The sequence below is a fragment of the Paralichthys olivaceus genome, chromosome 15, assembly GCF_024713975.1.
Source record: "Paralichthys olivaceus isolate ysfri-2021 chromosome 15, ASM2471397v2, whole genome shotgun sequence".
NCBI lineage: Eukaryota > Metazoa > Chordata > Actinopteri > Pleuronectiformes > Paralichthyidae > Paralichthys > Paralichthys olivaceus.
The window spans coordinates 6793-31507 of record NC_091107.1 but is presented as its reverse complement, the minus strand read 5'-3'; the positions used below and the strand labels follow the sequence as shown (position 1 = coordinate 31507).

General features: G+C 40.0%; 2 protein-coding genes across 2 annotated transcripts; one reads left to right on the top strand and one right to left on the bottom strand.

The window, feature by feature from the left end:
* The first annotated feature begins 4900 nt into the window (after nt 1-4900).
* On the top strand, nt 4901-14963 carry slc23a1 (solute carrier family 23 member 1). Its single transcript, XM_020109239.2, has 14 exons — nt 4901-4984; nt 6377-6547; nt 6628-6785; nt 6853-6941; nt 7717-7784; nt 7881-8062; nt 8162-8282; nt 9088-9244; nt 10196-10343; nt 10434-10539; nt 10833-10962; nt 13769-13912; nt 14016-14111; nt 14234-14963. Exons 1-14 carry the CDS (start codon nt 4967-4969, stop codon nt 14476-14478), a joined length of 1833 nt encoding a protein of 610 aa, XP_019964798.2. The 5' UTR covers nt 4901-4966; the 3' UTR covers nt 14479-14963.
* Nucleotides 14964-15272: 309 nt separating this feature from the next.
* On the bottom strand, nt 15273-17334 carry LOC109643977 (uncharacterized). Its single transcript, XM_020109242.2, has 3 exons — nt 17210-17334; nt 16897-17104; nt 15273-16784 (listed from the first exon to the last, which is right to left on the bottom strand). The coding sequence occupies exons 1-3, from the start codon at nt 17297-17299 to the stop codon at nt 15400-15402; spliced, it is 1683 nt and encodes a 560-aa protein (XP_019964801.2). The 5' UTR covers nt 17300-17334; the 3' UTR covers nt 15273-15399.
* Nucleotides 17335-24715: the final 7381 nt, after the last annotated feature.

The window sequence follows — 24715 nt, the reverse complement described above, 5'->3', positions numbered from 1 at the left end:
TCTTTGCATCGTCTTCGTCATTTAAACTCTTCTTCTTCTCTGGTGCTTTGACTGTTGGAGTGGCAGCAGATTTTCTCACCTGCAAACAGTTTGGTAAAAATGTGTCCAAAGGTTTTACCACAAACATCAGTAACAAAATAATAATAACTCATGTCGATGAAGCGTGTTGGAAGACTTTCTTAGATAAAAACTGAAATTTCTACTTGTTGCTGATTGGAGGGAAAAACACCAAAAGCGTCTGGATAATTACTGTATGATATAAAGTGGTACTGGATAATTACTGGATAATGTAAATAGTGAGGGATAATTAATGGCTTTTGTATTTTGGCACATTTCATTACATTGATTGAAGTGGCAGGTGGGTTCATGTTTCCAGATTTTATAATAAAAAAGTGCAAAGTGAAAAAAGACAACTTTTAGAATTAGAGTTATTAATGATCAATATTCCAATGATCGGTCTTGTTTATTTTTCATGATAAAATACACATGATCATTTCACAACATTAATTTATGTTGGTGTCCTATTTCTTATCACGATTCTCGATGGTTAACTTTGATCAGTTATTGATTACAAAATATGAATTTAAATATAATCACATAATGAATTTATCCAGGGTTCAGGTGAATATAGCAGCGTTTTGATGATTGATCATGTAATCACCTGCTGATGACCTCATCAGTGACGCCTCTCTCTCTCTCTCTCTCTCTCTGCAGTAAGACTTTGAAGAGCTGCTGACAGAGAATCCTGTGCTGTGATTGGCTGAGAGGATGTAGGTGGAATCCAAACATGATGATGACTGATGATCAATCACATGGACATTAATGATTACTTAAGAATTTATATCTATCAAGAGATTGAACTCACTCAGCATATCCATGACAACAGCTTTATATTGGTGACATCAATTTTATTTTGCTTTGTACAATCAGATCATTAATGATTAGTGATCAATTAGTTAAACTGTTCACACTCTGGCCACTCGTGTGTCTGTTGTGTGTCAGTCGATCTTTAATTTCTGTGGTGTGAATCCCGATTGGTTGCCCCCCCCCCCCCCAAATAAAATGTAGAGTCACTTGACCTTAAATAGAAACATCAGGTTTCTATTTTAGAAAATGTTATGATATACATTTTATTTAAATATATTTTGAATTCAGTAACAATTGTCTATATTATTAATGTTTAAAAGTTTGAATCCTGTTTTTCATTTGGAGAAAATAAATTTAATCTGTGGACATCAATTCACTTCAGTTTTGTTTGTATAGCATCATATCATAATATACATTATCTCAAGGCTCTTTACATAGAAGGCCTTAAAAACTATAGAGAAACCAAAAGTTACCACAACGTCATTAAAAAACTATATCAATACATGTTCTAACATGTTCAGTATCTACATGTTCAATGTCTACATGTTCACTGTCTACATGTTTACTGTCTACATGTTCTCTGTCTGTCTTCATGTTCACTGTCTGTCTACATGTTCACTGTCTACATGTTCACTGTCTACATGTTCACTGTCTGTCTACATGTTCTCTGTCTACATGTTTACTGTCTACATGTTCACTGTCTACATGTTCACTGTCTACATGTTCTCTGTCTGTCTTCATGTTCACTGTCTACATGTTCACTGTCTACATGTTCACTGTCTACATGTTCTCTGTCTGTCTTCATGTTCACTGTCTACATGTTCACTGTCTACATGTTTACTGTCTACATGTTTACTGTCTACATGTTCACTGTCTACATGTTTACTGTCTGTCTACATGTTCTCTGTCTACATGTTCACTGTCTACATGTTCACTGTCTACATGTTCACTGTCTACATGTTTACTGTCTACATGTTCTCTGTCTGTCTACATGTTTACTGTCTACATGTTCACTGTCTACATGTTCACTGTCTACATGTTCACTGTCTACATGTTCTCTGTCTACATGTTTACTGTCTACATGTTCACTGTCTACATGTTCACTGTCTACATGTTCACTGTCTGTCTACATGTTCACTGTCTACATGTTCACTGTCTACATACATGTTCACTGTCTACATGTTCACTGTCTGTCTACATGTTCTCTGTCAGTCTACATGTTCTCTGTCTGTCTACATGTTCACTGTCTGTCTACATGTTCACTGTCTGTCTACATGTTCTCTGTCTGTCTACATGTTCTCTGTCTGTCTACATGTTCACTGTCTGTCTACATGTTCACTGTCTGTCTACATGTTCTCTGTCAGTCTACATGTTCTCTGTCTGTCTACATGTTCACTGTCTGTCTACATGTTCTCTGTCAGTCTACATGTTGTCTGTCAGTCTACATGTTCTCTGTCTGTCTACATGTTCACTGTCTGTCTACATGTTGTCTGTCAGTCTACATGTTCTCTGTCTGTCTACATGTTCTCTGTCTGTCTACATGTTCACTGTCTGTCTACATGTTCACTGTCTGTCTACATGTTCACTGTCTACACGTTCTCTGTCTGTCTACATGTTCACTGTCTTCATGTTCATTATCCACTGAAAACATGATCAAATCTATATGTTTAATATAAAAAATTTAATCTACATGTTATATATAAACATGATTAAATCTACATGTTATATATAACACATGTTAAATCTACATTTGTTATACACAACATGATTAAATGTATATGTTTTATATAAAACATGATTAAATCTACATATGTTATATACAACATGATATATATATAAATATGAAACATGATTAAATGTATATTTTTTATATGAAACATGATTAAATCTATATGTCTAATACAAAATATTATTATTATTATCATGATTAAGTGTATATGTTTGATATGAAACATGAATAAATCTACATGTGTTATATACAACATGATATATGTAAATTTAAAACATAATTTAATCTATATGTTTAATATAAAATAGTATTATTATTATCATGATTAAATGTGCAGCCTGTCCTCTGCACGTCCATCACTGTTTGGTTCAGCCACCAAACAGAACAGAACAGACTTTGGACTCTGAGAATCCTGCCCTACATCCAGGACTTATACTCGTCCAGAGTCGGAAACAGAATGGAATCATCACTGCAGACCCATCTCACCCTGGACATAACCTGTTCCAACTTCTCCCCTCTGGTAGGCACTACAGAGCTCTGCACTGTACACCAAACAGACATAATAGCAGCTTCTTCCCACAGTCACTCTGATGAACACTTAACCAGTCATACAGCATCAGGAACAATCCCAGGACAATATAAATAACCTTACTTATAATAAAAGTTTTTACTCGTATATATGTCTGACAATATTACTTTATATTTTTTGGGCGGCTGTGGCTGAGGGGTAGAGCAGTCATCCTCCAACCAGAAGGTCAGCAGCTCAATCTCCTGACTTCCCATCTGCATGCCAAAGTGTCCTTGGACAAGATGCTGATCCCCGAATTGCCCCATAGAAAAGTGCTGCTAATAGATGCACTGTATGAATGTGTGTATGAATGGGTCAATGGCAAACTGTAGTGTAAAGCGGTTTGAGTGTCATCAAGACTAGAAAATATCTTTATAAATAAAGAGGGCATCAACCATGAGGGAACAACCCAGAACAACAAGAATCAAGTACAAATATTTTTTTTAAATATAAACACACAGTTGACAATATAAATCTGGGTGGACTTTATATATATATTATGCACATATATACATAATGCACTACTGTGATAAGATTCATCTACCTTGTGTATAAACTGTATATATGCATTGTGTACATAATAATCCATACTGGATACAGCAACATTGCATTCTGTAACATATGATTCATCACCTCATGTATATAAGTAACCTGTTTGTTAATGATCCATATTTGTTCGAGCATCTTTGCACTCTGCACCACTGCACTATTGTCCTCTGGTCACAATTCCACCATATCCGTATAATAGTTAAATGTTTATTGTCCACTCTTGCACATCTTGTTTTCCGTTGCACTACTGTATTGTACAGTTTAACTCTGCACATAGCAGTTATGCTTATCTTGCTAGACATTTTCTATAGTTTTGTAGTCTGTTGTTAATGGTGTGTCTGTGACAAATACACTGAGCGCAGTTACACCGGAGTCAAATTCCTAGTACATGTACACATACATTGCAAGTAAAGCCGATTCTGATCAACTTTCGGTGTGTTGCCTCGGCAAAAGTGTTTAACAACAATGCCCACATTCATAACCTATTATCAACCATGTCTAAATGGTCTTCAGACCAAATTTCAGCTGGATGTGGTCAACCTGCCAGCTGGAGGAGTGCAACACATTTCTCGTTGCCAGCACTATGGCTGTGATTGAATATTGGCATGCAGATGTGTTTAGGCTCAGATTTTTATCAAACTTTTTATCAAACCCTAACCCAGATTGAATTATGAACACTGAAGTTACAACAACTTCCTGATTCGCTGCAGAACACTGAAATTCAATGCCATGCCACGCACACGCCCTCTGACAAATCTTTTCATCATTCCTAAAGTGCTGCACTTTAGGGGGCGCTATTGAGTCAATTGTATACGCCCATGCATGAAAACCATTTGACACATACATTTCTCAGACATCTGAATTTTGTGCAAGTTTCAGGAAAAGTTATTCACGCTTAATATGAGATTCATTATTTAAACTACTAAATACAAAACTGGAAAAACAATACAAAACAACTACACAGTGTGAATGTTTCTCTGGGTCAACATGTTGTCTCTTTGCACATGTGAAACTGAAGTCATTGAACCTCAGTGGTAATCAATAATCATTGAACCTGTTGTATCAGTGGAAGTGACACACCTGAACAGGCGAGAAGTTTCTGTCACATGGAGACACGTCTTTTGCGTGTGTTAATAAGCTTGGTAATCTTTCTGGACTTTCACCTTAAACACTAACACCCCCCCTCCCCCTCTCTGTGTGTCTTTCCAGATTTCGATGCTCGGACGTCCAGGAGTTAAACAGCAGCAGGTGAAATGGAAACCGATCAGAAGGTAAACTGATTACTAATTATTATTTTTTCTGCTAATTTCTACTCATTGGTGAAATGTACGGCAGGTTACTGTTTCACACCTGCGGTCACTAAGGGGAGACTCTGGTCCAGGGCCCCAGATCATGGGCCATAAAAACCTGGTTCACAGAAATAGGCTAATGTTCAATGTCCAGGAACTTCTTGTTCGTCCAGACTAAAAGTTTAAAACTTAAATTAAACTGCAGCAAAAATTCACACAGCTTTTGTCTGAGTCAGGTGAAGGAGATGGAACCAGAAGTGTTTCATATCTGAGGTAGGACTAGGAGCAGGACTGTGTGGGAAATCCTGCTGTTGGAAGTTTTTTATGGGGATGGATGAAGTGTTTATTGTCAGTACAGACCAGAAACAGAAAATTAAAGCTCAGGTTGGTAAAGCTGCAAAAGATACAGAACAGGCAAGACTTTGAATGAAATCATTCATCCCACCCCTTCGGTTGGCCCTCCCATCAAAGCCACGCCCCCGAATCACATGGCCGTGCATTGAAACCTTAATTGTGACTCGCTAAATTCTTACCATCATCCTGCTTCTGTGGTGTTTGTCTTTCTGCCTGAGGATTCCAGTCATGGGTTCAATTCCGGACGGATAAAAATAAGATAAAAAGTGATAAAAAGAAACAAATACCAACCTGATCTTTCACACATCAACAGTTGAATTGTCCCTGCAAACCTCTCACTGCTAAAATTTATTGGGGGGGTGCAGTGTTGGGGGGACAAACAAACTGAAGCCAGACTCAACAAAAACAACACAACACACAATATGTCCTGTGACCTGCACCGAGCTGCTGAGCAGCGCTTAGCCTACCGCAAAAATGTTGAGCTCCTCTGCATCAGCCACAGTGAACAGGTAACACGTGAAGTACATGTAGACAGTCTGTGGTACTGTGAGTACTTTGCTCCTAAGGGTCAGGTTGGTTCTGTTGAAGCTCCAGCAGCTGACAAAGGTTCATCCTCTGAGGAGAATCTAGATCTTTCAGAAACTCCTCACAGGATCTCAAAGGATCTTGTGGGTCTCTGAAGACCCTGGTCCTCCTCAGAGACTGGAACGATCCACAGCAGCTCCACGATAACAACATGATGTCATGGTTCAAAGGAAGGGAATGGTCAGTGGGTGGAGCTTTACACTGTTTGATCTCTTATCTCTGATTTAACCTGGAGCAGGTCAGCTGTTCAGCATAAGTTACCATGGTGATTTACCCCGTTAACATGGGAACAAGCTTCGTAGGACTAAAACTCTCTGGGGAGTGCAGGTGTGTCCAACTGTGTTTATGTATCAGGTACTTCTGTTTAAAAACTATAACCAAATATTTTAAATGACATATTTGTAATAAGAGGTGTGTGTCCATCTGTCCAATCAGAGTTGTGATCACATGGCAGAAGGTCAGAGTCAGACATTCAACAGGATCAACAAGCCAATGAGAGAAGACAGAAAAATGATGCAGCCAGAAGGAACAAAGAATGTGACAGACATGATTTACACCATCGAGGACGTTCCACCTTGGTACCTGTGCATTTTACTGGGACTCCAGGTAAGACTGGGATCAAACAATGAACAATGACAGTGAGTTGTTGATGATGTCACCTGACCTCTGCTCTAATCTGTCTTCAGCATTACCTGACATGTTTCAGCGGCACAGTGGCAGTTCCGTTTCTCCTGGCAGAGGCCATGTGTGTCGGTAAAGACCAGAACACCATCAGTCAGCTGATTGGAACCATTTTCACCACAGTCGGAATCACGACCCTGATCCAGACCACAATGGGAGTTAGGTGAGTCATTGCAAATCAGAGTAAGTCGGGTGAGTCAGAGTGTCACAGTGTGTATGTGTGTGTGTAGACTTCCTCTGTTTCAGGCCAGTGCGTTTGCTTTCCTGATTCCTGCTCAGGGGATCCTCAGTCTGGATCGCTGGAAGTGTCCCAGTGATGGTGAGACATGTTCTCTACCTGCCTGTCTCTCTAATTCAATTCAGTTTTATTTGTATAGCATCAAATCATAATAATAATAATAATAATAATAATAATAATAATAATGGCTTACATTTATATAGAAAAGAAAAAGTAATAATACAAAACAGGATAGAATTTAGCTGCAGGAGCAGCTCTGACGACCGTAAGAAAAAACTATTTTAGTGGAAGAAAGAACCAGTCAGTGTGGTCCACCAGTTGGTGAAAGGAGAAGAGTGGGATGAGAAAAGAGAAAGAGAGAGAGAGTATGGGGTGAAAAAACACAAAGTAAGTGTAGCAGTAAAATAAATAAATGAATGTGGGGGCAGAGAGAAGGAGAGATGTGCTCAGTGCATGATGGGAATTCTCCCTCAGAACTAACCTAATCCAGAACTATAGGAGTTTAATCTTAAATGTAGAGATGGTGTCTGACTCTAGAACCCAGAGTGGGAGCTGGTTCCACAGGACAGGATCCTGGTAGCTGAAGGTTCTACCTCCTGTTCTACTCTCACAGACTCTAGAACCACAGGAGAACCTGTGTTTTGGGAGTGAACTGATCTATCTGGATAGTATGGTGTTATCAGCTCTTTGACATATGAAGTGTTTGATTGTTCAGGGTTTTAAATGTAAGGAGCAGGATCTTGATATTCTGAAATTTACAGGGAGCCGATGTAGAGAAGCTAAGACAGGAGTAATATCATAACTTCCAATAATAATAACAATCATAATAATGATCATTTTGTTTTAATTATTACAGAGGAGATTTATGGGAACTGGAGCCTTCCACTGAAAACTGAACACATTTGGCAACCGCGCATTAGAGAGGTACATGATGACATCACTTCTACACAGAGGTAGGGCAGGGTGGGGTCGTCTTCAGAGGGCCAAGGATCATGTGATCAAGTGTATTTCCTGTGTTAGATCCAGGGGGCGATCATCGTGTCCAGTGTACTGGAGCTTGTCATCGGTCTCTGTGGGTTGCCGGGCTTACTGCTGGAATTCATTGGTCCTCTCACCATCACACCAACTGTCTCACTGATCGGCCTGTCCGTCTTTACCACAGCTGGAGACAGAGCTGGTTCTCACTGGGGCCTGTCAGCGCTGTGAGACACATGTCTGTCTGTCTCTCTCTCTCTGTCTGTCTGTCCACCTCTCTCTCCACTTGTCTGCCTGTCTGACAGGAACCTGTCTCTCTGTCTCAGGTGCATTTTGCTCATCGTGTTGTTTGCTCAGTACTTGAGAACGACATCACTTCCTGTTCCTGTTTACAGCCGTAAGAAAGGTCTCACATCAACGCGAGTCCAGATCTTCAAGATGTTTCCTGTAAATAACACACATACACATGCGCACACACACACACACACACACACACACACACACACACACACACACACAGAGGTATCGCAGGTCATTCCTTCCTGCTGCAGAAAGACTGTACAACGAGCTCTGCTCCCAATAAAACTACATGCACCACCATTATGGACTGTACCTTAACACTTTATTACTTAAACTGTGCTGTCTGTTGGTGCACCATCAACAGTTCATGTGCAATCCTTTCACTGTGTATCCTCACTCTGCATATATTCTTTCTTTACACTGTATATACTGGTTTAATTATATTCACATGTTTCTTAATTTATTTATATTCCTTCCACTTAAGTCCTGCATGTTACTTATTACTTGCTGACTCTTGCTGCTATAATACTGCAAATTTCAACATTGTGGGACTAATAAAGGATTATTTTATTTTATCTTAACTTTTATACATTATGATTGATACACACCACACACACATTACTTCCCCTCATAGTAAAATGATGATTAAGACAACAATATGAACAAATAGATTAACTTTATTACATCTCATTTAATGACTTGATATCAGTAAAGATGATTCAATAAGTTTAATTGATCATAGTCAAGTGATAATAAATCATGAACCCTAGAAGCAGTGTGTTGTCAGTGTAAACATTGACCCTGATGTTGCTTCACTCTTTTTATTCTTCTTCAGTAAATCTTCAATGTGGTTCCTGCTCATGTTGTGATGAATTAAGTTTAATAGTCTGTGTGTTACCTGTTCACTTCTGATCACGTCTGTCAGTTGAAGTTTTCATGTGTTTTCTTTCAGATTATTCTCGCCATCATGTTGGTCTGGCTCGTCTGTTACATTCTCACTCTGACCGACCTGTTACCAAGTGATCCTGATCAGTACGGACACAAAGCTCGGACAGACGCCCGTGGAAACATCATGACCTCATCCCCCTGGTTCCGGGTACCCTATCCCTGTGAGTCAACCAATCACAGGCCTCAAAACTTTCACTGCGTTTTCAGAAATGGTGGAGGTTATTAAAGGTCATTTAATTCCTGAGTCAGAGTCAGATGATGGTGATGAAGATGGTGATGATGATGGTGATGATGATGATGATGGTAAAGATGGTGATGGTGATGATGATGATGATGATGATGGTGATGATGATGATGGTAAAGATGGTGATGATGATGATGATGATGGTGATGATGATGATGGTAAAGATGGCGATGATGATGATGATGATGATGATGGTGATGATGATCATGATGATTATGATGATGATGATGAAGAAGATGATGATGATGATGATGAAGAAGATGATGATGATGATGATGATGATGGTGATGACGATGATGAAGATGGTGATGATGAAGAAGGTGATGGTGATGATGATGATGAAGATGGTGATGATGATGATAAAGATGGTGATGATGATGACGATGGTGAAGATGGTGATGATTATGAGGAAGATGATGATGATGATGGTGATGATAATGATGGTGATGGTGGTGATGATGATTATGATGATGATAATGAAGATGATGATGATGATGATGATAAAGATGGTGATGATGATGATGGTGATGGTGATGATGATGATGATGATGATAATGAAGATGATGATGATGATAGTGATGAAGATGGCGATGATGATGATGATGATGATGATGATGATGGTGATGATTATTATGATGATAGTGATGATGATGATGAAGATGATGATGATGATGGTGATGATGATGATAAAGATGGTGATGATGATGATGATGGTGAAGATGGTGATGATGAAGATGGTGAAGATGGTGATGATGATGATGAAGATGTTGATGATGATGGTGGTGATGATAATGATGATAATGATGATAATGATGATGATGATGATGTTGATGATGATGATGATAATGATGCCTGTGGTCGCTGATAGGTCAGTGGGGGTTGCCAGTGGTTACGGTAGCCGGAGTGTTGGGAATGCTAAGTGCGACGCTGGCAGGAATCGTGGAGTCCATTGGAGATTATTATGCCTGTGCTCGTCTCTCTGGAGCCTCACCTCCTCCAGTCCATGCCATCAACAGGTGAGATAGGAAGTAAACAGGAAGTTAGAATACCTGCAAACTCACCCACAGTGCCCCCCAGCTGCTGTGTGACAGTGTTTGTTTTTTCAGGGGAATCTTCATTGAGGGACTTTCTTGTATCATTGCTGGTTTGTTGGGAACAGGAAATGGCTCCACTTCCTCAAGTCCAAATATAGGCGTTCTAGGCATCACCAAGGTAACCGAGATCATGGACACGTGGAAGGATTCATTTGTTTGATAGAAATTTTCCGGTCCTGAACCGATTGTTATAGACCAGATCATAGACTGTGAATAAAGATCTGACTGCAAATAATGTCATCACCACAAGATGGCAGTGATTGAATGTGAGATATGATCTTATTATGTACAGGTGTTGTTCATCTTTATCTACAGTCGCTGATCATTTTTATTTACAGATCATTGATCATTGATTGGTGAATAGGCCTCAATTGGCGTTTTGGATGTTTGAATCGTTGAACCTGTGTGCAGGTGGGCAGCAGGCGGGTGGTGCAGTATGGAGCCGGCATTATGTTGCTGTTGGGATCTGTCGGGAAGTTCACGGCTCTGTTTGCGTCACTGCCAGATCCGATTCTTGGAGGGATGTTCTGCACACTGTTCGGTGAGTCAACATCAAAGCTCACACATGTTCATACAGGTGTGTTAGTGATGTCACATCAATCCAGGTGTTAATGATGTCACAACAATCCAGGTGTGTTAGTGATGTCACAACATCCAGGTGTGTTAAGCCTAGTTTATGCTTCTGCGTCACGTCTACGCCGTACCTACGCCGTAGGTCGTTGAGCATTCGAAGTTCTGCGTCGAGGGAACGCGTTGCTCTGCAATTCACCGCCATGCCGCTAGGGGGTGTAGCGGTGTGTTTGTGTGGTTATAGCCGAATCATCGCTTTTTCTTCCGTAAAGTAAACAACAGTAAACAATGGCGACCGAGGTGGAGCAGCTGTTTTTGTTGTTGGAGCTCATCAATATTGAAGAACAAATGCTTATATTGCAAATGTTGAAGCGCAAGCTACAAAGAAAACGTTTGCGGAGGTGTTTTTTACGACGAGGAAGAAAGACCGGAAAAGCAACTGCCGGAACTTACGTTCTGAGTGGACCAATCACAGCGCTTACGGTCCCCGTCGACGTCCGCGTAGTTAGGATTTTTGGGAGGCGCACGTCAGGCTACGGTGTAGGGGTCTGCGTCTACGCCGTAGCTACGGCGTAGCTACGGCGTAGACGTGACGCAGAAGCATAAACTAGGCTTTAGTGATGTCACAACAATCCAGGTGTGTTAATGATATCACTATAAACCAAATTCAATTCAATTTTATTTGTATAGTGCCAAATCATATACATGATCTCAAGACTCTTTACATAGAAGGTCAAGACCTTAAAATCATATTAATATAGAGAAACCAACAGGTGAACAATGAGCAGCACTTTGAGACTGTGGAGGAGAAACTCCTCATTAACAGAGAGAAACCTCAAGAACCAGACTCAATGTGGAGACATCTGCCTCCACCGGGGGTGAGCAGAGAAAAAGAGGAGGAGAGTGATAGTAGGGAGGAAAATGAGAGAGGGACTATGGGAATACAAAGTGAAATAGTCATTGACATGTTATCAAATAAATAAATGAGTGTGGGGGGGGAGAGAGACAGAGAGAAGTGGAGAAATGTTCAGTGCATGATGGGAGGTCTCCCAGCAGTCTAGACCTATAGCAGCATAGCTAAGGGATGGTTGTTCAGGACCTGATCCAGAACTATATGCTTTATCAAAAAGGAACATTTAAAGGGAAAAAAAAGAACGTTTTAAGTTTAACTTTAAATGTAGAGATGGTGTCTGACTCTAGAACCCAGAGTGGGAGCTGGTTCCACAGGAGAGGAGCCTGGTAGCTGAAGGTTCTACCTCCTGTTCGAACATAACTCACGGTTCCTCACAGTGGAGCTGGAGGACAAACTGACACCAAGGTGACTCTCTGTTCAGACAGTGATTCTCTGAGATGTTGAGGGTCAATTACAACGACCTCAGTCTGAATTAGAAGTAAGAAGTTCTGGCTCATCCAGGCCTTGATGTTCTTGAGACGTTCCTGAAGTTGAACTAAGTGATTAGATTCATCAGGCTTCATAGAAATGTACAGCTGGGTGTCGTCTGCATAACAATGGTAGTGTATGTGGTGCTTTCTCATGATGTTGCCTAAGGGAGCATATATAAGGTGAAGCGTATAAGTCCAAGGACAGAACCTTGTGGAACTCCGTGACTAACTTGCATGTGCATGGGGGGGGGGGGGGGGGGGGGGGGGGGGGGTCATTGTTGACGTTAACAAATTGAAATCTATCTGATAAATATGACTGAAACCAGTCTGATGTTCCTCTGATCCCTTCATGTTGTTCTAGTCTCTGTGATCTTATGATCTATGGTGTCAAACGCTGCACTAAGATCCAACAGGACGAGGACAGAGACAAGTCCATCATCTGAGGCCATGAAAAGGTCATTAGTGACTTTTAACAGCTGTTTCTGTGCTGTGATGGATTCTACATCCTGACTGAAAGTTTTCCAACAAACCATTTCTATCTGAGTCATCACACAGCTGGTTAGCAACAGCTTTCTCTAGGATTTCAGAAATGAAGGTTTGATGTGGGTCTGTAATGAGCTCAGACCTCTGGATCAGGCGTAGGCTTTTTATCAGAGGTTTAATTACAGCTACTTTAAAAGCTTGTGGTACGTAGCTGGTTAACAAATAATAATAATAATAATAATACATTTTATTTCAAAGACGCCTTTCTGTCACCCAAGGACACCGTACATAGTTAAAACCCAAAAAGCGAAACATTAAAAAGAAATACATTAAAATAGAGTCATTAAAAGTATACATCATAAAACATTAAAACCGAATAAAATTTCACAGTGACATGAGGTGGGTTTAGATGGAGAAGGCAATTTTAAACAGATGGGTCTTGAGTGTGACAAAGACATGTTCATCTGATTTAATATGGAACTGTCAATCAGGGGTAAACTTCCTTAAAATGTCCAGTTGGGACAGAGTCTAAAAGACAAGTTGTTGGTTTAGATGATGAAACTAATGAGGTCAGTTCAGGAAGGTCAATAGAAGAGAAATGGTTCGAACATAAATCTGGTTCTATGGTTTCAGGATGAATATGAATTAATTAATGAATAATAACAGGTTCTGGCATTTATGAGTGCTTCATCAGGTTATCCTTCCAGGCTAGGTGAAAGTCATGTTGACTGGTGGAACGCCACTTCCTCTCTAGCTTCTATGATGTTTTAAAACCTGTGATTGAGAATTATACCACGGAGCTAAGCTCCTCTGATTTACCTACTTCTCTTTTAGCAGGTGACAGCGTCAAGGGTTGTTTTTAATGAGGCTGCTGTTCTATTAACAAAGTTATCAACTAATGTGTTTGTCAGGTATGATCACAGCTGTTGGTCTGTCAAACCTGCAGCTGGTGGATTTAAACTCGTCCAGAAATCTGTTTGTTCTCGGATTCTCAATGTTCTTTGGCTTGATGCTGCCGACTTACCTGGAAGCACACCCCAAGGCCATCCACACAGGTGAGACCTACATGATGTAGATCAGTTCTGTGTTTACATCTAAGTGATGTAGATCAGTTCTGTGTTTACATCTAAGTGATGTAGATCAGTTCTGTGTGTTCAGGTCTTGCAGAGCTTGATCAGATTCTGACGGTTCTTTTGTCCACTGAGATGTTCGTTGGAGGTTTTTTGGCTTTTTGTCTCGACAACACAATACCTGGTAAAACACACACGACTCTATACATTAACTAATCATATGTTTTACACAAACCCTGATTATTTACCGTTACATGTTTGTGTCGTGTCCGTTTGTGTGTGTGTATCTCTTTTTGGTGTCTTCAGGTTCCAGACAGGAGCGAGGTTTAGTTGAATGGAGAGCTTCCTCTTTCTCTTCCTGCTCTTCTTATGATCTTCCTCTGGGGATGGGGGTCATCAGGAGGATTCAGTGGCTCAGGCGATTTCCCATCAGCCCCTCCTTCAAAGGTTTCAGGACGTCTGATGATCCATCGATACCTGAGGAGGAGGAAGAGCGAGGAAGAATCGGAGAGGAAGCAGCTGACGTCCACCTGTCCAGCACCAAGGTGTGACTGTGTTGTCATCAATCACACCTACCAGTTGGAAAGGAAGTACAAACCCATAAACAAAGTGTCTGTTGTAACTGTGTTTTCACAAACTTTTATGCATCAAATGAAATCTTGATAATGAAGATTATTTTATATAATAGAAATATTTGTACTATTATGAGTGTGTGATGACACTGTAAAAAATACAAACTAAAACCTGTTAGTATCACAAAAATGACACAAATCATTTTTACCATCAGGTGTTTAATGATGTGCATCAATAATGTCAGTTAATCACAAATTATGTTAAAATAAAAAACAATAGTGATTCCATAATCATAATTTACTGTCTTTTGTACATTGTTTATATTTTATGTTTTTGTTTTGTATCAAATTCAAATGTGAAATACTTCTTTTAAATGTGTGAAACACAGAAAAATATTATGTTCATGAAAGTTTTGTGTAAAAAAAAATTGTTTTGACTGAAATAAAAACAAATGTTTCAAAACATGACAAAACATGTTGAATTTATTCTTGTACATTTTTATAAAAATCTACTGAATATTCATGAGAAGATGAGGAGACAAAATCAATAAAGGTTATTTCACTTTATCTGCTCGTCAATTCGTCTAACCCTAATCCCTAACCCTTTACTACTGGTTGTATCATCAATCAATTATCAAACAATCAATCATCAAATCAACAAAAAGAAAAATGTGAAGTATAATAAAATCATGGTGACCTCACTATTTTAAGTGCCTTGAGATAATGTTGGATTGCATTTATACAAATAATAATAAATAATTATACTGTTTCACATATATATGTTACAGTTACATCTATCCATACATATAGATGTAACTGTAACATATATATGTAAAACAGTATAATTATTTATATGTGTGTAATTATTTATATATATATATATATATATATGTATAGCCATCATGGTGACGTGTGTGTGTGCAGGGTAATGGGGAGACAGGGGGTGGTGTACAGGGTCGGCTGGAACCTCATCACTGAGAGAATGGCTGGATGGACTCTGCTCGTCTGTAGCATAGTGGGGGTGGGGTTTATCACAGCAGGGGCGGGGTTGACATGACAAACGGGGAACATAGTGTTGGGGGTGGGGCTTGCTCCAGGTAGGAACACCTGGATGAACTGTCCAGTTTCTGGATCCAACAGCATCTTTCTATGATGTTGTGGGTGTGTATACACATAGCAATACCGCCCATTTGGCTCTAACATCATGTGAAATGGAGCAGGGCCACCGAAGACCACTCCAGGTGTTACAGCAGAACCTGGGATGTCAATGAGGAAGTCATTTCTCACCTGTGCAGGTAAGGAACTCGGGAAACTGCAGAGAAAAGGCTGCTGCTTATTCTTTAATGTGGGCGGGGTCACTGCACTCACATTGTGGTCTGCTGCCATCCTGGTAGTTGGGGGAGGGAAAGTCATCCTGGTCTGGTCCGAGGTGTCTCCAGGTGACCTGCTCTGGTGGAGGTGGGTGTTCTGGATGGAGTTGTGGGAGGTGCGGATGTAGCTCACTTTCCTCAGGTGAGGATGTTGGGAGGAGGGCGTGTAGAAACAGGTTTGGACCTGCTGGGGGGGGTCGGGGACAGATTGAGAAGACACACCTTGGGGGGAAGGCTGTTCCTGCTGATTTACCTGGGGGTGTCTGGGGGAGGAGGGGGAATGAGGAGCAGAAAAGAGGATGGAGGCCCCTGCCTGGTGACCTTCAGCTCTTTCTGATAGGCCAACAGTTGCAGATGTGGATGGGGGTGGCTCTAAAAGCATGACATCACCTCCCCTTCTTCTGCCTATTATTGACTCGCTGCCTTGTCTCTGCTGTGTGATTGGATGACTCAATGTATTGTACTGATTTCTGTCACAGGATTTGTTGAAAGATGCAGCAACCTTCGAAACATGTCCTCTGGTGGAGTGACCTTTGACCCCTACGGCCTGTTGGTAGGTAGGAGGTGGGCTGTTCTCCTGACCAACCACCTTGAATTTTGCTGGTTTGAATTCCTCAGGTGTTGTTGCTGTTGAGAACGAGAGGCTGTATGTGTTTTTAACCAAACTTCTGACATCTCTCACCACGTGAACCGGAGCTTTAAACACACCTGGCCCCTCCTCCTTTCCTCCTCCCGGAGGTAACGCTGCAAGTTTCTTCTTCAGGTATGATGTTTTCGTGTTGATCTCCTCAACCTGCATCTTTTTGGAGAGCACACTCTTAATGATGCACGATGCCATCTTTGTTTTTGTTTCATCCAGGGAGACAGATTTTTGCAAACGTCTCTGCACCACTGATTGTCCTCCAATCAGAAACCCTGAAACCAGAAATAGGAATAGACCAGAATAAACCATCCACGCTCATCACAGACAGTTACCTGAGCACCACAGGAAAAGGTGGAGTTCTCTAACAAGGTCAGATGTAGTTACCTGGACTGGCTCCTGCATATAGGCCCCTATTGACCCCACAGCTGTCGACATCACTGCAGATCATCGGACGTGTGGGGAATGAGGTGGGCATACTGTGTTGTCGTAGCAACAGATCAGGGCGATGATGGACAATTGGACAGAACAGTTCATTGGTTGACATATCACTGTTTGCTCGTCCCCCTTCAAAAGGTTCATTCTTCAGTATCACCTGGTCAGGTAGATAGACAGATAGAGATAGGTAAAGAGACAGAGACAGACAGATAGGTAGACAGACAGACAGACAGACAGGTACCTGTAGTTTATCATTCTTTACCTCATCATTCATTTTCTTGGTCTTGTTTTTCTTCTTCAGGTGAATCTGCCGTTTAGGAACCATCTTTAGCCCCTCCCCACCCTGCCCCATCACCTGAACAGGAAAAACACAAAGGGGACAGGTAGAGAGACACACAGGTAGGGAGAGAGATAGACAGGTGTGTGATGAATAAAACACTGATGTAATTAAATGTAAATGTTTATTTCTGAAAAGTTCTGATGCTTGATGATGTTTATGAGTCATCAAAAACTAAAAGTGAAAATTAAAAATTTTTTAAATTAGTTTTTGTCTTTTTAATCACTCTCCGATTTCTTTTTTATTTTCTGTCTTATTTTTAGACTGTTTTCTGAAGTGTCTGTTATTGGCTTTACTTCCTGTTTCTACTTATTAAGTTTGACCTGTCTGCAGACAAGATGGACGCCTGCGAGCGCCTGTGCACTAACTTCCTCTGTACGCACATGAGCAACAGACAGGTAATGATACCATCGTAGCAGTGGACATAGGTCTTGTGTTTTCTCCTGGTGAAGTTTTAAATGGGCCAATATCAAGTTGATTTTACAAGTCTTTAAAAAGCCTCAAATTATTTTGCTCAACTATTTTGCATTTGATGGATCCAAGAGGTAATTTGCTGGAGCATCATGGATTCTGTCATAAATTTGACAAAATTCAAGAGTTACTGAAGCAATGCCAAAGACAATGATGAATTCACTGAGAGGCCCTCTGCTTTACAGTGTCATTACTTCACAGTTACCTCATCTGTAAATGTAAGAACAATTGTATCTCTCACACTTCGATTATTTGATTGAAATTATAAACAGAATCATAACTGGATACTTCTCTCTATTGCTAAAGAAACTAAAGAAACTCTCTTCACTGTGAGGATAAATATATATATATATATATATATTAGACAAAGATTTTACATTAAAACATTAGTTTTTTACTGTGATTTAGAAATTGAAACACAAGATCATTTATTTTTCAAAATTTTCAAAGCTGGATTCATGATTAAGATTGTCAGGCATCTATTGTTTATTACAACATAGTAAAATTTGGAATTTTCAAAAAGGAGGGTTAGGGTAAAAAAAAGGAAATATTATGCAGCACACTAATACCTTTCTCATCCACAATGTAGATTTACTAAGAACAAACCACTCTTCACAGTATCTAAATTCAAATCAAACAGGTACCAAAAATCATTAAAGTACATGAACACAAAAGATGCTTTACTTATGCCAAATGGTTCATGTCTCCTGTGTTTTTAGTCCTCTTGTGTAAAAGAGAGTTTTCACTTCATGGATTGTGTTTTCTTACTTTTGGATTCATGTTTTAAGTTTTGCTTCCTGTGTCCCATTCTGTTCCTCTCTGTGTTCCTCTCTATGTTCCTCTCTTTGTTTATTTCTATGTTCCTCTCTGTGTTCCTCTCTATGTTCCTCTCTGTGTTCCTCTATGTTTATTTCTGTGTTCATTTCTGTATTCCTCTCTTTGTTCCTCTCTGTGTTCCTCTCTGTGTTCATTTCTGTGTTCCTCTCTGTGTTCCTCTCTGTGTTCCTCTGTGTTCCTCTCTGTGTTCCTCTCTATGTTTATTTCTATGTTCCTCTCTTTGTTCCTCTCTATGTTTATTTCTATGTTCATTTCTGTGTTCCTCTCTATGTTTATTTCTATGTTCCTCTTTGTGTTCCTCTCTTTGTTCCTCTCTGTGTTCATTTCTGTGTTCCTCTCATTGTTCCTCTCTGTGTTCCTCTCTACGTTTATTTCTGTGTTCCTCTCTGTGTTTCTCTGTGTTCATTTCTGTGTTCCTCTCTGTGTTCCTCTCTTTGTTCCTCTCCGTGTTCCTCTGTGCACCTCTCTGTGTTCCTCTCTGTGTTCCTCTCTATGTTCCTCTCTGTGTTCCTCTCTATGTTCCTCTCTGTGTTTCTCTCTGTGTTCCTCTCTATATTCCTCTCTGTGTTCCTCTTTGTGTTTCTCTCTGTGTTCATTTCTGTGTTCCTCTCTTTGTTCCTCTCTTTGTTCCTCTCTTTGTTCCTCTCTGTGTTCCTCTCTGTGTTCCTCTCTATGTTCCTCTCTTTGTTTATTTCTATGTTCCTCTCTGTGTTCCTCTATGTTTATTTCTGTGTTCCTCTCTATGTTCAAGTCTGTGTTCCTCTCTTTGTTCCTCTTTGTGTTCCTCTCTGTGTTCATTTCTGTGTTCCTCTCTATGTTTATTTCTATGTTCCTCTCTGTGTTCATTTCTGTGTTCCTCTCTGTGTTCCTCTCTGTGTTCCTCTTTGTGTTCCTCTCTGTGTTCCTCTCTATGTTTATTTCTATGTTCCTCTCTTTGTTCCTCTCTATGTTTATTTCTATGTTAATTTCTGTGTTCCTGTCTATGTTTATTTCTATGTTCCTCTCTGTGTTCATTTCTGTGTTCCTCTCTGTGTTCCTCTTTGTGTTCCTCTCTGTGTTCTTCTCTGTGTTCATTTCTGTGTTCCTCTCATTGTTCCTCTCTGTGTTCCTCTCTACATTTATTTCTATGTTCCTCTCTGTGTTCATTTCTGTGTTCCTCTCTGTGTTCCTCTTTGTGTTCCTCTCTGTGTTCTTCTCTGTGTTCATTTCTGTGTTCCTCTCTTTGTTCCTCTCTATGTTCCTCTTTGTGTTCCTCTCTGTGTTCTTCTCTGTGTTCATTTCTGTGTTCCTCTCTTTGTTCCTCTCTATGTTCCTCTCCGTGTTCCTCTGTGCTCCTCTCTGTGTTAATTTCTTTGTTTCTCTCTGTGTTCCTCTCTGTGTTCCTCTCTATGTTTATTTCTGTGTTCCTCTCTATGTTTATTTCTGTGTTCCTCTCTATGTTTATTTCTGTGTTCCTCTCTGTGTTCCTCTCTGTGTTCCTCTCTGTGTTCCTCTCTGTGTTCCTCTTTGTGTTTCTCTCTGTGTTTCTCTCTGTGTTCCTCTCTTTGTTCCTCTCTGTGTTCCTCTCTGTGTTCCTCTCTATGTTTATTTCTGTGTTCCTCTCTGTGTTCCTCTCTATGTCTATTTCTGTGTTCCTCTCTGTGTTCCTCTATATGTTTATTTCTGTGTTCCTCTCTGTGTTCATTTCTGTGTTCCTCTCTTTGTTCCTCTCCATGTTCCTCTGTGCTCCTCTCTGTGTTCATCTGTTTCCTGTTTTATTTTGTAGTCTCTGCTCTGTGTGTGTTGTCCCCCTGGACTTCCTGCCCTCATCAGGCTCACCTGTTTGTCCTGTGCCACCTGTCTCCAGTTTCTCGTTAGTTCAGTGTGTATTTAAGTCTTTGTGCTTCCCTATGTCTTTGTCAGTTCATTGTTGTGAGATGCTGTTCCATGTCCCTGTGTCTTTTCACCACTCCTTGTTGTTTCCAGTAAGTCTCTAGTGTTTCCTTGTGTCTCTCTTGTTTTTGCTAAAGTTTTTGCCTTTATTTTGGATTTTTTGTTTGCTTTGTTTGCCTACCTTATTCATCAAAGGACGGTTCAGGACTAGTCCAGAACTAACTATAGACTTTATCATAGAGGAACATTTTAATTTAACTTTAAATGTAGAGATGGTGTCTGACTCTAGAACCCAGAGTGGGAGCTGGTTCCACAGGAGAGGAGCCTGGTAGCTGAAGGTTCTACCTCCTGTTCTACTCTTACAGACTCTAGAACCACATGATAACCTGTGTTTTGGTAGCGAACTGATCTATCTGGATAGTATGGTGTTATGAACTCTTTGATTATGAAGGGTTAGATTTTTAAAAGGCTTTAAATGTGAGGAGCAGGATCTTGATATTCTGGATTTTACAGGGAGCCAATGTAGAGAAGCTAGGACAGGAGTAATATGATCTCTCCTTCTACTTCCAGTCAGCACTTGTGCTGCAGCATTTTGGACCAACTGGAGACTTTTCACAGACTTCCTGTGACGTCCTGATAATAAAGAGTTACAGTAATCTAATCTAGAGAACAAATGGATGAGTTTCTCAGCGTCCTTCTGAGACAGGATGTTTCTAATGTTCATAATAGTGTGCAGGTGGAAGAAAGCTGTCCTAGAGACTTGTTTTATATATGGGGTGATTAGATTCATCAGGGTTCATAGAAATGTACAGCTGGGTGTCGTCTGTGTAACAATGGTAGTGTATGTGGTGCTTTCTCATGATGTTGCCTAAGGGAGCATATATAAGGTGAAGAGTATCAGTCCAAGGACAGAACCTTGTGGATCTCCATGACTAACTTGCATTTGCATGGGGGGGGGGGTCATTGTTGACGTTAACAAATTGAAATCTATCTGATAAATATGATTTAAACCAGTCTGATGTTCCTCTGATCCCTTCATGTTGTTCTAGTCTCTGTGATCTTATGATCTATGGTGTCAAACGCTGCATAAAGATCCAACAGGACGAGGACAGAGACAAGTCCATCATCTGAGGCCATGAAAAGGTCATTAGTGACTTTTAACAGCTGTTTCTGAGCTGTGATGGATTCTACATCCTGACTGAAAGTTTTCCAACAAACCGTTTCTATCTGAGTCGTCACACAGCTGGTTAGCAACAGCTTCCTCTAGGATTTCAGAAATGAAGGTTTGATATGGGTCTGTAATGAGCTCAGACCTCTGGATCTTTTTATCAGAGGTTTAATTACAGCTACTTTAAAAGCTTGAGGTACGTAGCTGTTTAACAAAGAAATGTTCATCTGATTTAATATGGAACTGTCAATCAGGGGTAAACTTCCTTAAAATGTCCAGTTGGGACAGACTCTAAAAGTCCAGTTGTTGGTTTACATGATGAAACTAATGAGGTCAGTTCAGGAAGGTCAACAGAAGAGAAGTGGTTCAAACATAAATCTGGTTCTATGGTTCCAGGACCAGACAATGTATCTGTGCTCTTCATGGGGAGGAGGTGGTGGATCTGATCCCTGATGGTTATAATTTGATTTGTAAAGAAGCTCATGAAATCATTGCTTCTCAGAGTTAGAGGAATAGATGGGTCAGTAGAGGTGTGACTTTCTGTCAGCCTGGCTACAGAGCTGAAGAGGAACCTGGGGTTGTTCTGATTTTCTTCTATTAATAATGAATAATAAGAGGTTCTGGCATTTCTCAGTGCTTTCTTGTGATTCATCAGGCGATCCTTCCAGGCTCGGTGAAAGTCATGCTGACTGGTGGAACGCCACTTCCTCTCCAGCTTCTGTGATGTTTTAAAACACGTGTTTGAGAATTATACCAAAGAGCTGATCTCCTCTGATTCACCTTCTTCTTTTTTAGCAGGCGACAGCGTCAAGGGTTGTTTTTAATGAGGCTGCTGTTCTATTAACAAAGTTATCAACTAGTGTGGGAGTAAAGTTTCCTGTTTTGTACTGACACATGGCTGAGAGGTAAGTGTAGAAGGAAGCAGTTTTATCAGATAAACACAGACTATAATAGAATTTCTGTCCAGAACCAGTGTCGTCAATAATTCTCAAATCGAATGTAATTAAAAAATGGTCAAACAGAAGAAGGTTCTGTGGAAATATTATTACATGTTCAGTGTCTATATCAAACTCAACTCAAACAATGAGTTTATTAACATGTTCAGTCTATTAATGAGTTAAGTAAAAGTAGCTGAACTAAGACTGTTAATTGGCAATAATGTTGAAATCACTGGCTGACCAGTGGCCTGTGTGATCACCTGAGTCTGGTCAGTTTCATTCTTAGCCCTGATTGGATTTCATGACAATGTGTCACGTGAACTTTTTGCCTGAATTCAAATATTTTAACTGAGTTATAGAAACATGTCTATTCATTGACTTTGTTTGTAAGTGCATTGTGTTTGGTAGGAAGACTCCATAAAAGTGTCTTTAACACAAAATGAGAATAAAATGAAAATCAGCCTTACCTGTGTTTCAACGGCAACATCAACACACCTGAAGCTGCTCTCTGGACCTGAGTCTTCATCGTCTGATGGGAGGATGACTGATGGAGAGAAATAGAGGGAAAGATCTTCCTCTGACCAGTCACTGATACACTCTTCCTCCTCAGAGTGAATGTTGGAGGAGATGTCCAGGTAATTGGCCTCAGACGGACGAGTACAGGTGAATTCAGGAGGAAGTCGTGAATTATGATGAGGCAGCAGATCAACTTCAGGGCAGCGGTGAGCACTGAGGAAGACCTCCCTCCTTCCTCCTCCTCTTCCTCCTCCTCCTCTTCCTCCTCCTCCTCCTCCTCCTCTGCTGCTCATTGTAGTTCTTTCTTTTTAATCTGAAGGTTTTTGACGTTTGTCTGTTTCTGTCGAAAATTTGGAAAATATAAAAACAAAGATTGGGGTTAGTGAACAAATGTGAATCTTATTTTCTCTGACACAAACTCAGTTTGTTTTTATCATATGATGAATCATTTGTCATCGTGATTGTTTCTTTATTGCCCTTCCACATTTTATTACCTGAGTAAAATAATGATTCAGTTCAAAAAGCCCATTACCATTAATTAATATTGATTATTGTCAATTTTTAAGGGTTAAACCTCATCTACACACACACAGACACTGTTAATTGTATTCAATTTCTGATTTACTGGTTATTTTTGTTTGATCTTCACATTTAGATACATTTTTATATTCATGCTCTCATCACCAAAGTGATTAGTTTATCCAACAGCCAATCAAAACATGATGTCACTTCTGCAACAGAATAAGTAATTTTAAACTCGAAACCCATTTTATTGTAATTCTAAATTTGTATTCATGTACAATTCATTAGTTTTAAATACTGAAAGTTTCCAGTTGTAATGTAAAAATAGTGAAAGTTAAAAAAAATTAACCTTTATTTAGAAAAAACATGTGAACATATACATATATGCACAAACGTTGTTTTCCCAACTTAAGTTTAAAATCATATATTCAAAAAACGTATTAGGGATATCAATAGATTTAATCAATAAAAAATTTTGAACTTTTTCTCACCTGTTCCTGGATCAAATTCTGATGATGATTCAACAGGAACTGACGGAATCACTTCCAATCATAGATTCATATTTAGATCCTGATAGAGATCCTGGTCTTGGCTGAAGTAGTCAGAGTCGTGGACCAGGTGTCATCCAGGTTTTTGGTCCAGATGCAGGATTTCTTTTTCATGTTTTCCCAATTGAAACTTTAAATCAATATTTCATGATATAATATTTTCCCACAATGTTTTTAGGGTAATTAGTCCATCAGAGCTGGTTCTGGTTCAGGGAAGTTAAAGTTTTCCTGTTCTTTGATAAATAAGTTTTTCTGATAGAAAACTGACAATGACTGTGCTATGGGAGAGAAAGAAGTTCAGATACATAGAGTGAGAGTAAGAGTGGTGGAGTCAGACTGTTGAGTGTTGCTGACAGACTGCAGGTCCAGAGAGAGAGGGGGGAGGTGGTTGAGAGACATAGAACCAAATAGAGAGAGAGAGAGAATGGGTGTCAGACTGCAGGTTTCTATTTTAGGAGGTGATTGACAGACAAGGCTGTAGCTGCAGAGAGAGCGAGGGTTAGGATAGGGGAATTGAGCCTGTGTCCTATAAAGGGTGGCGGGGGGTGCTCTGTCCTTC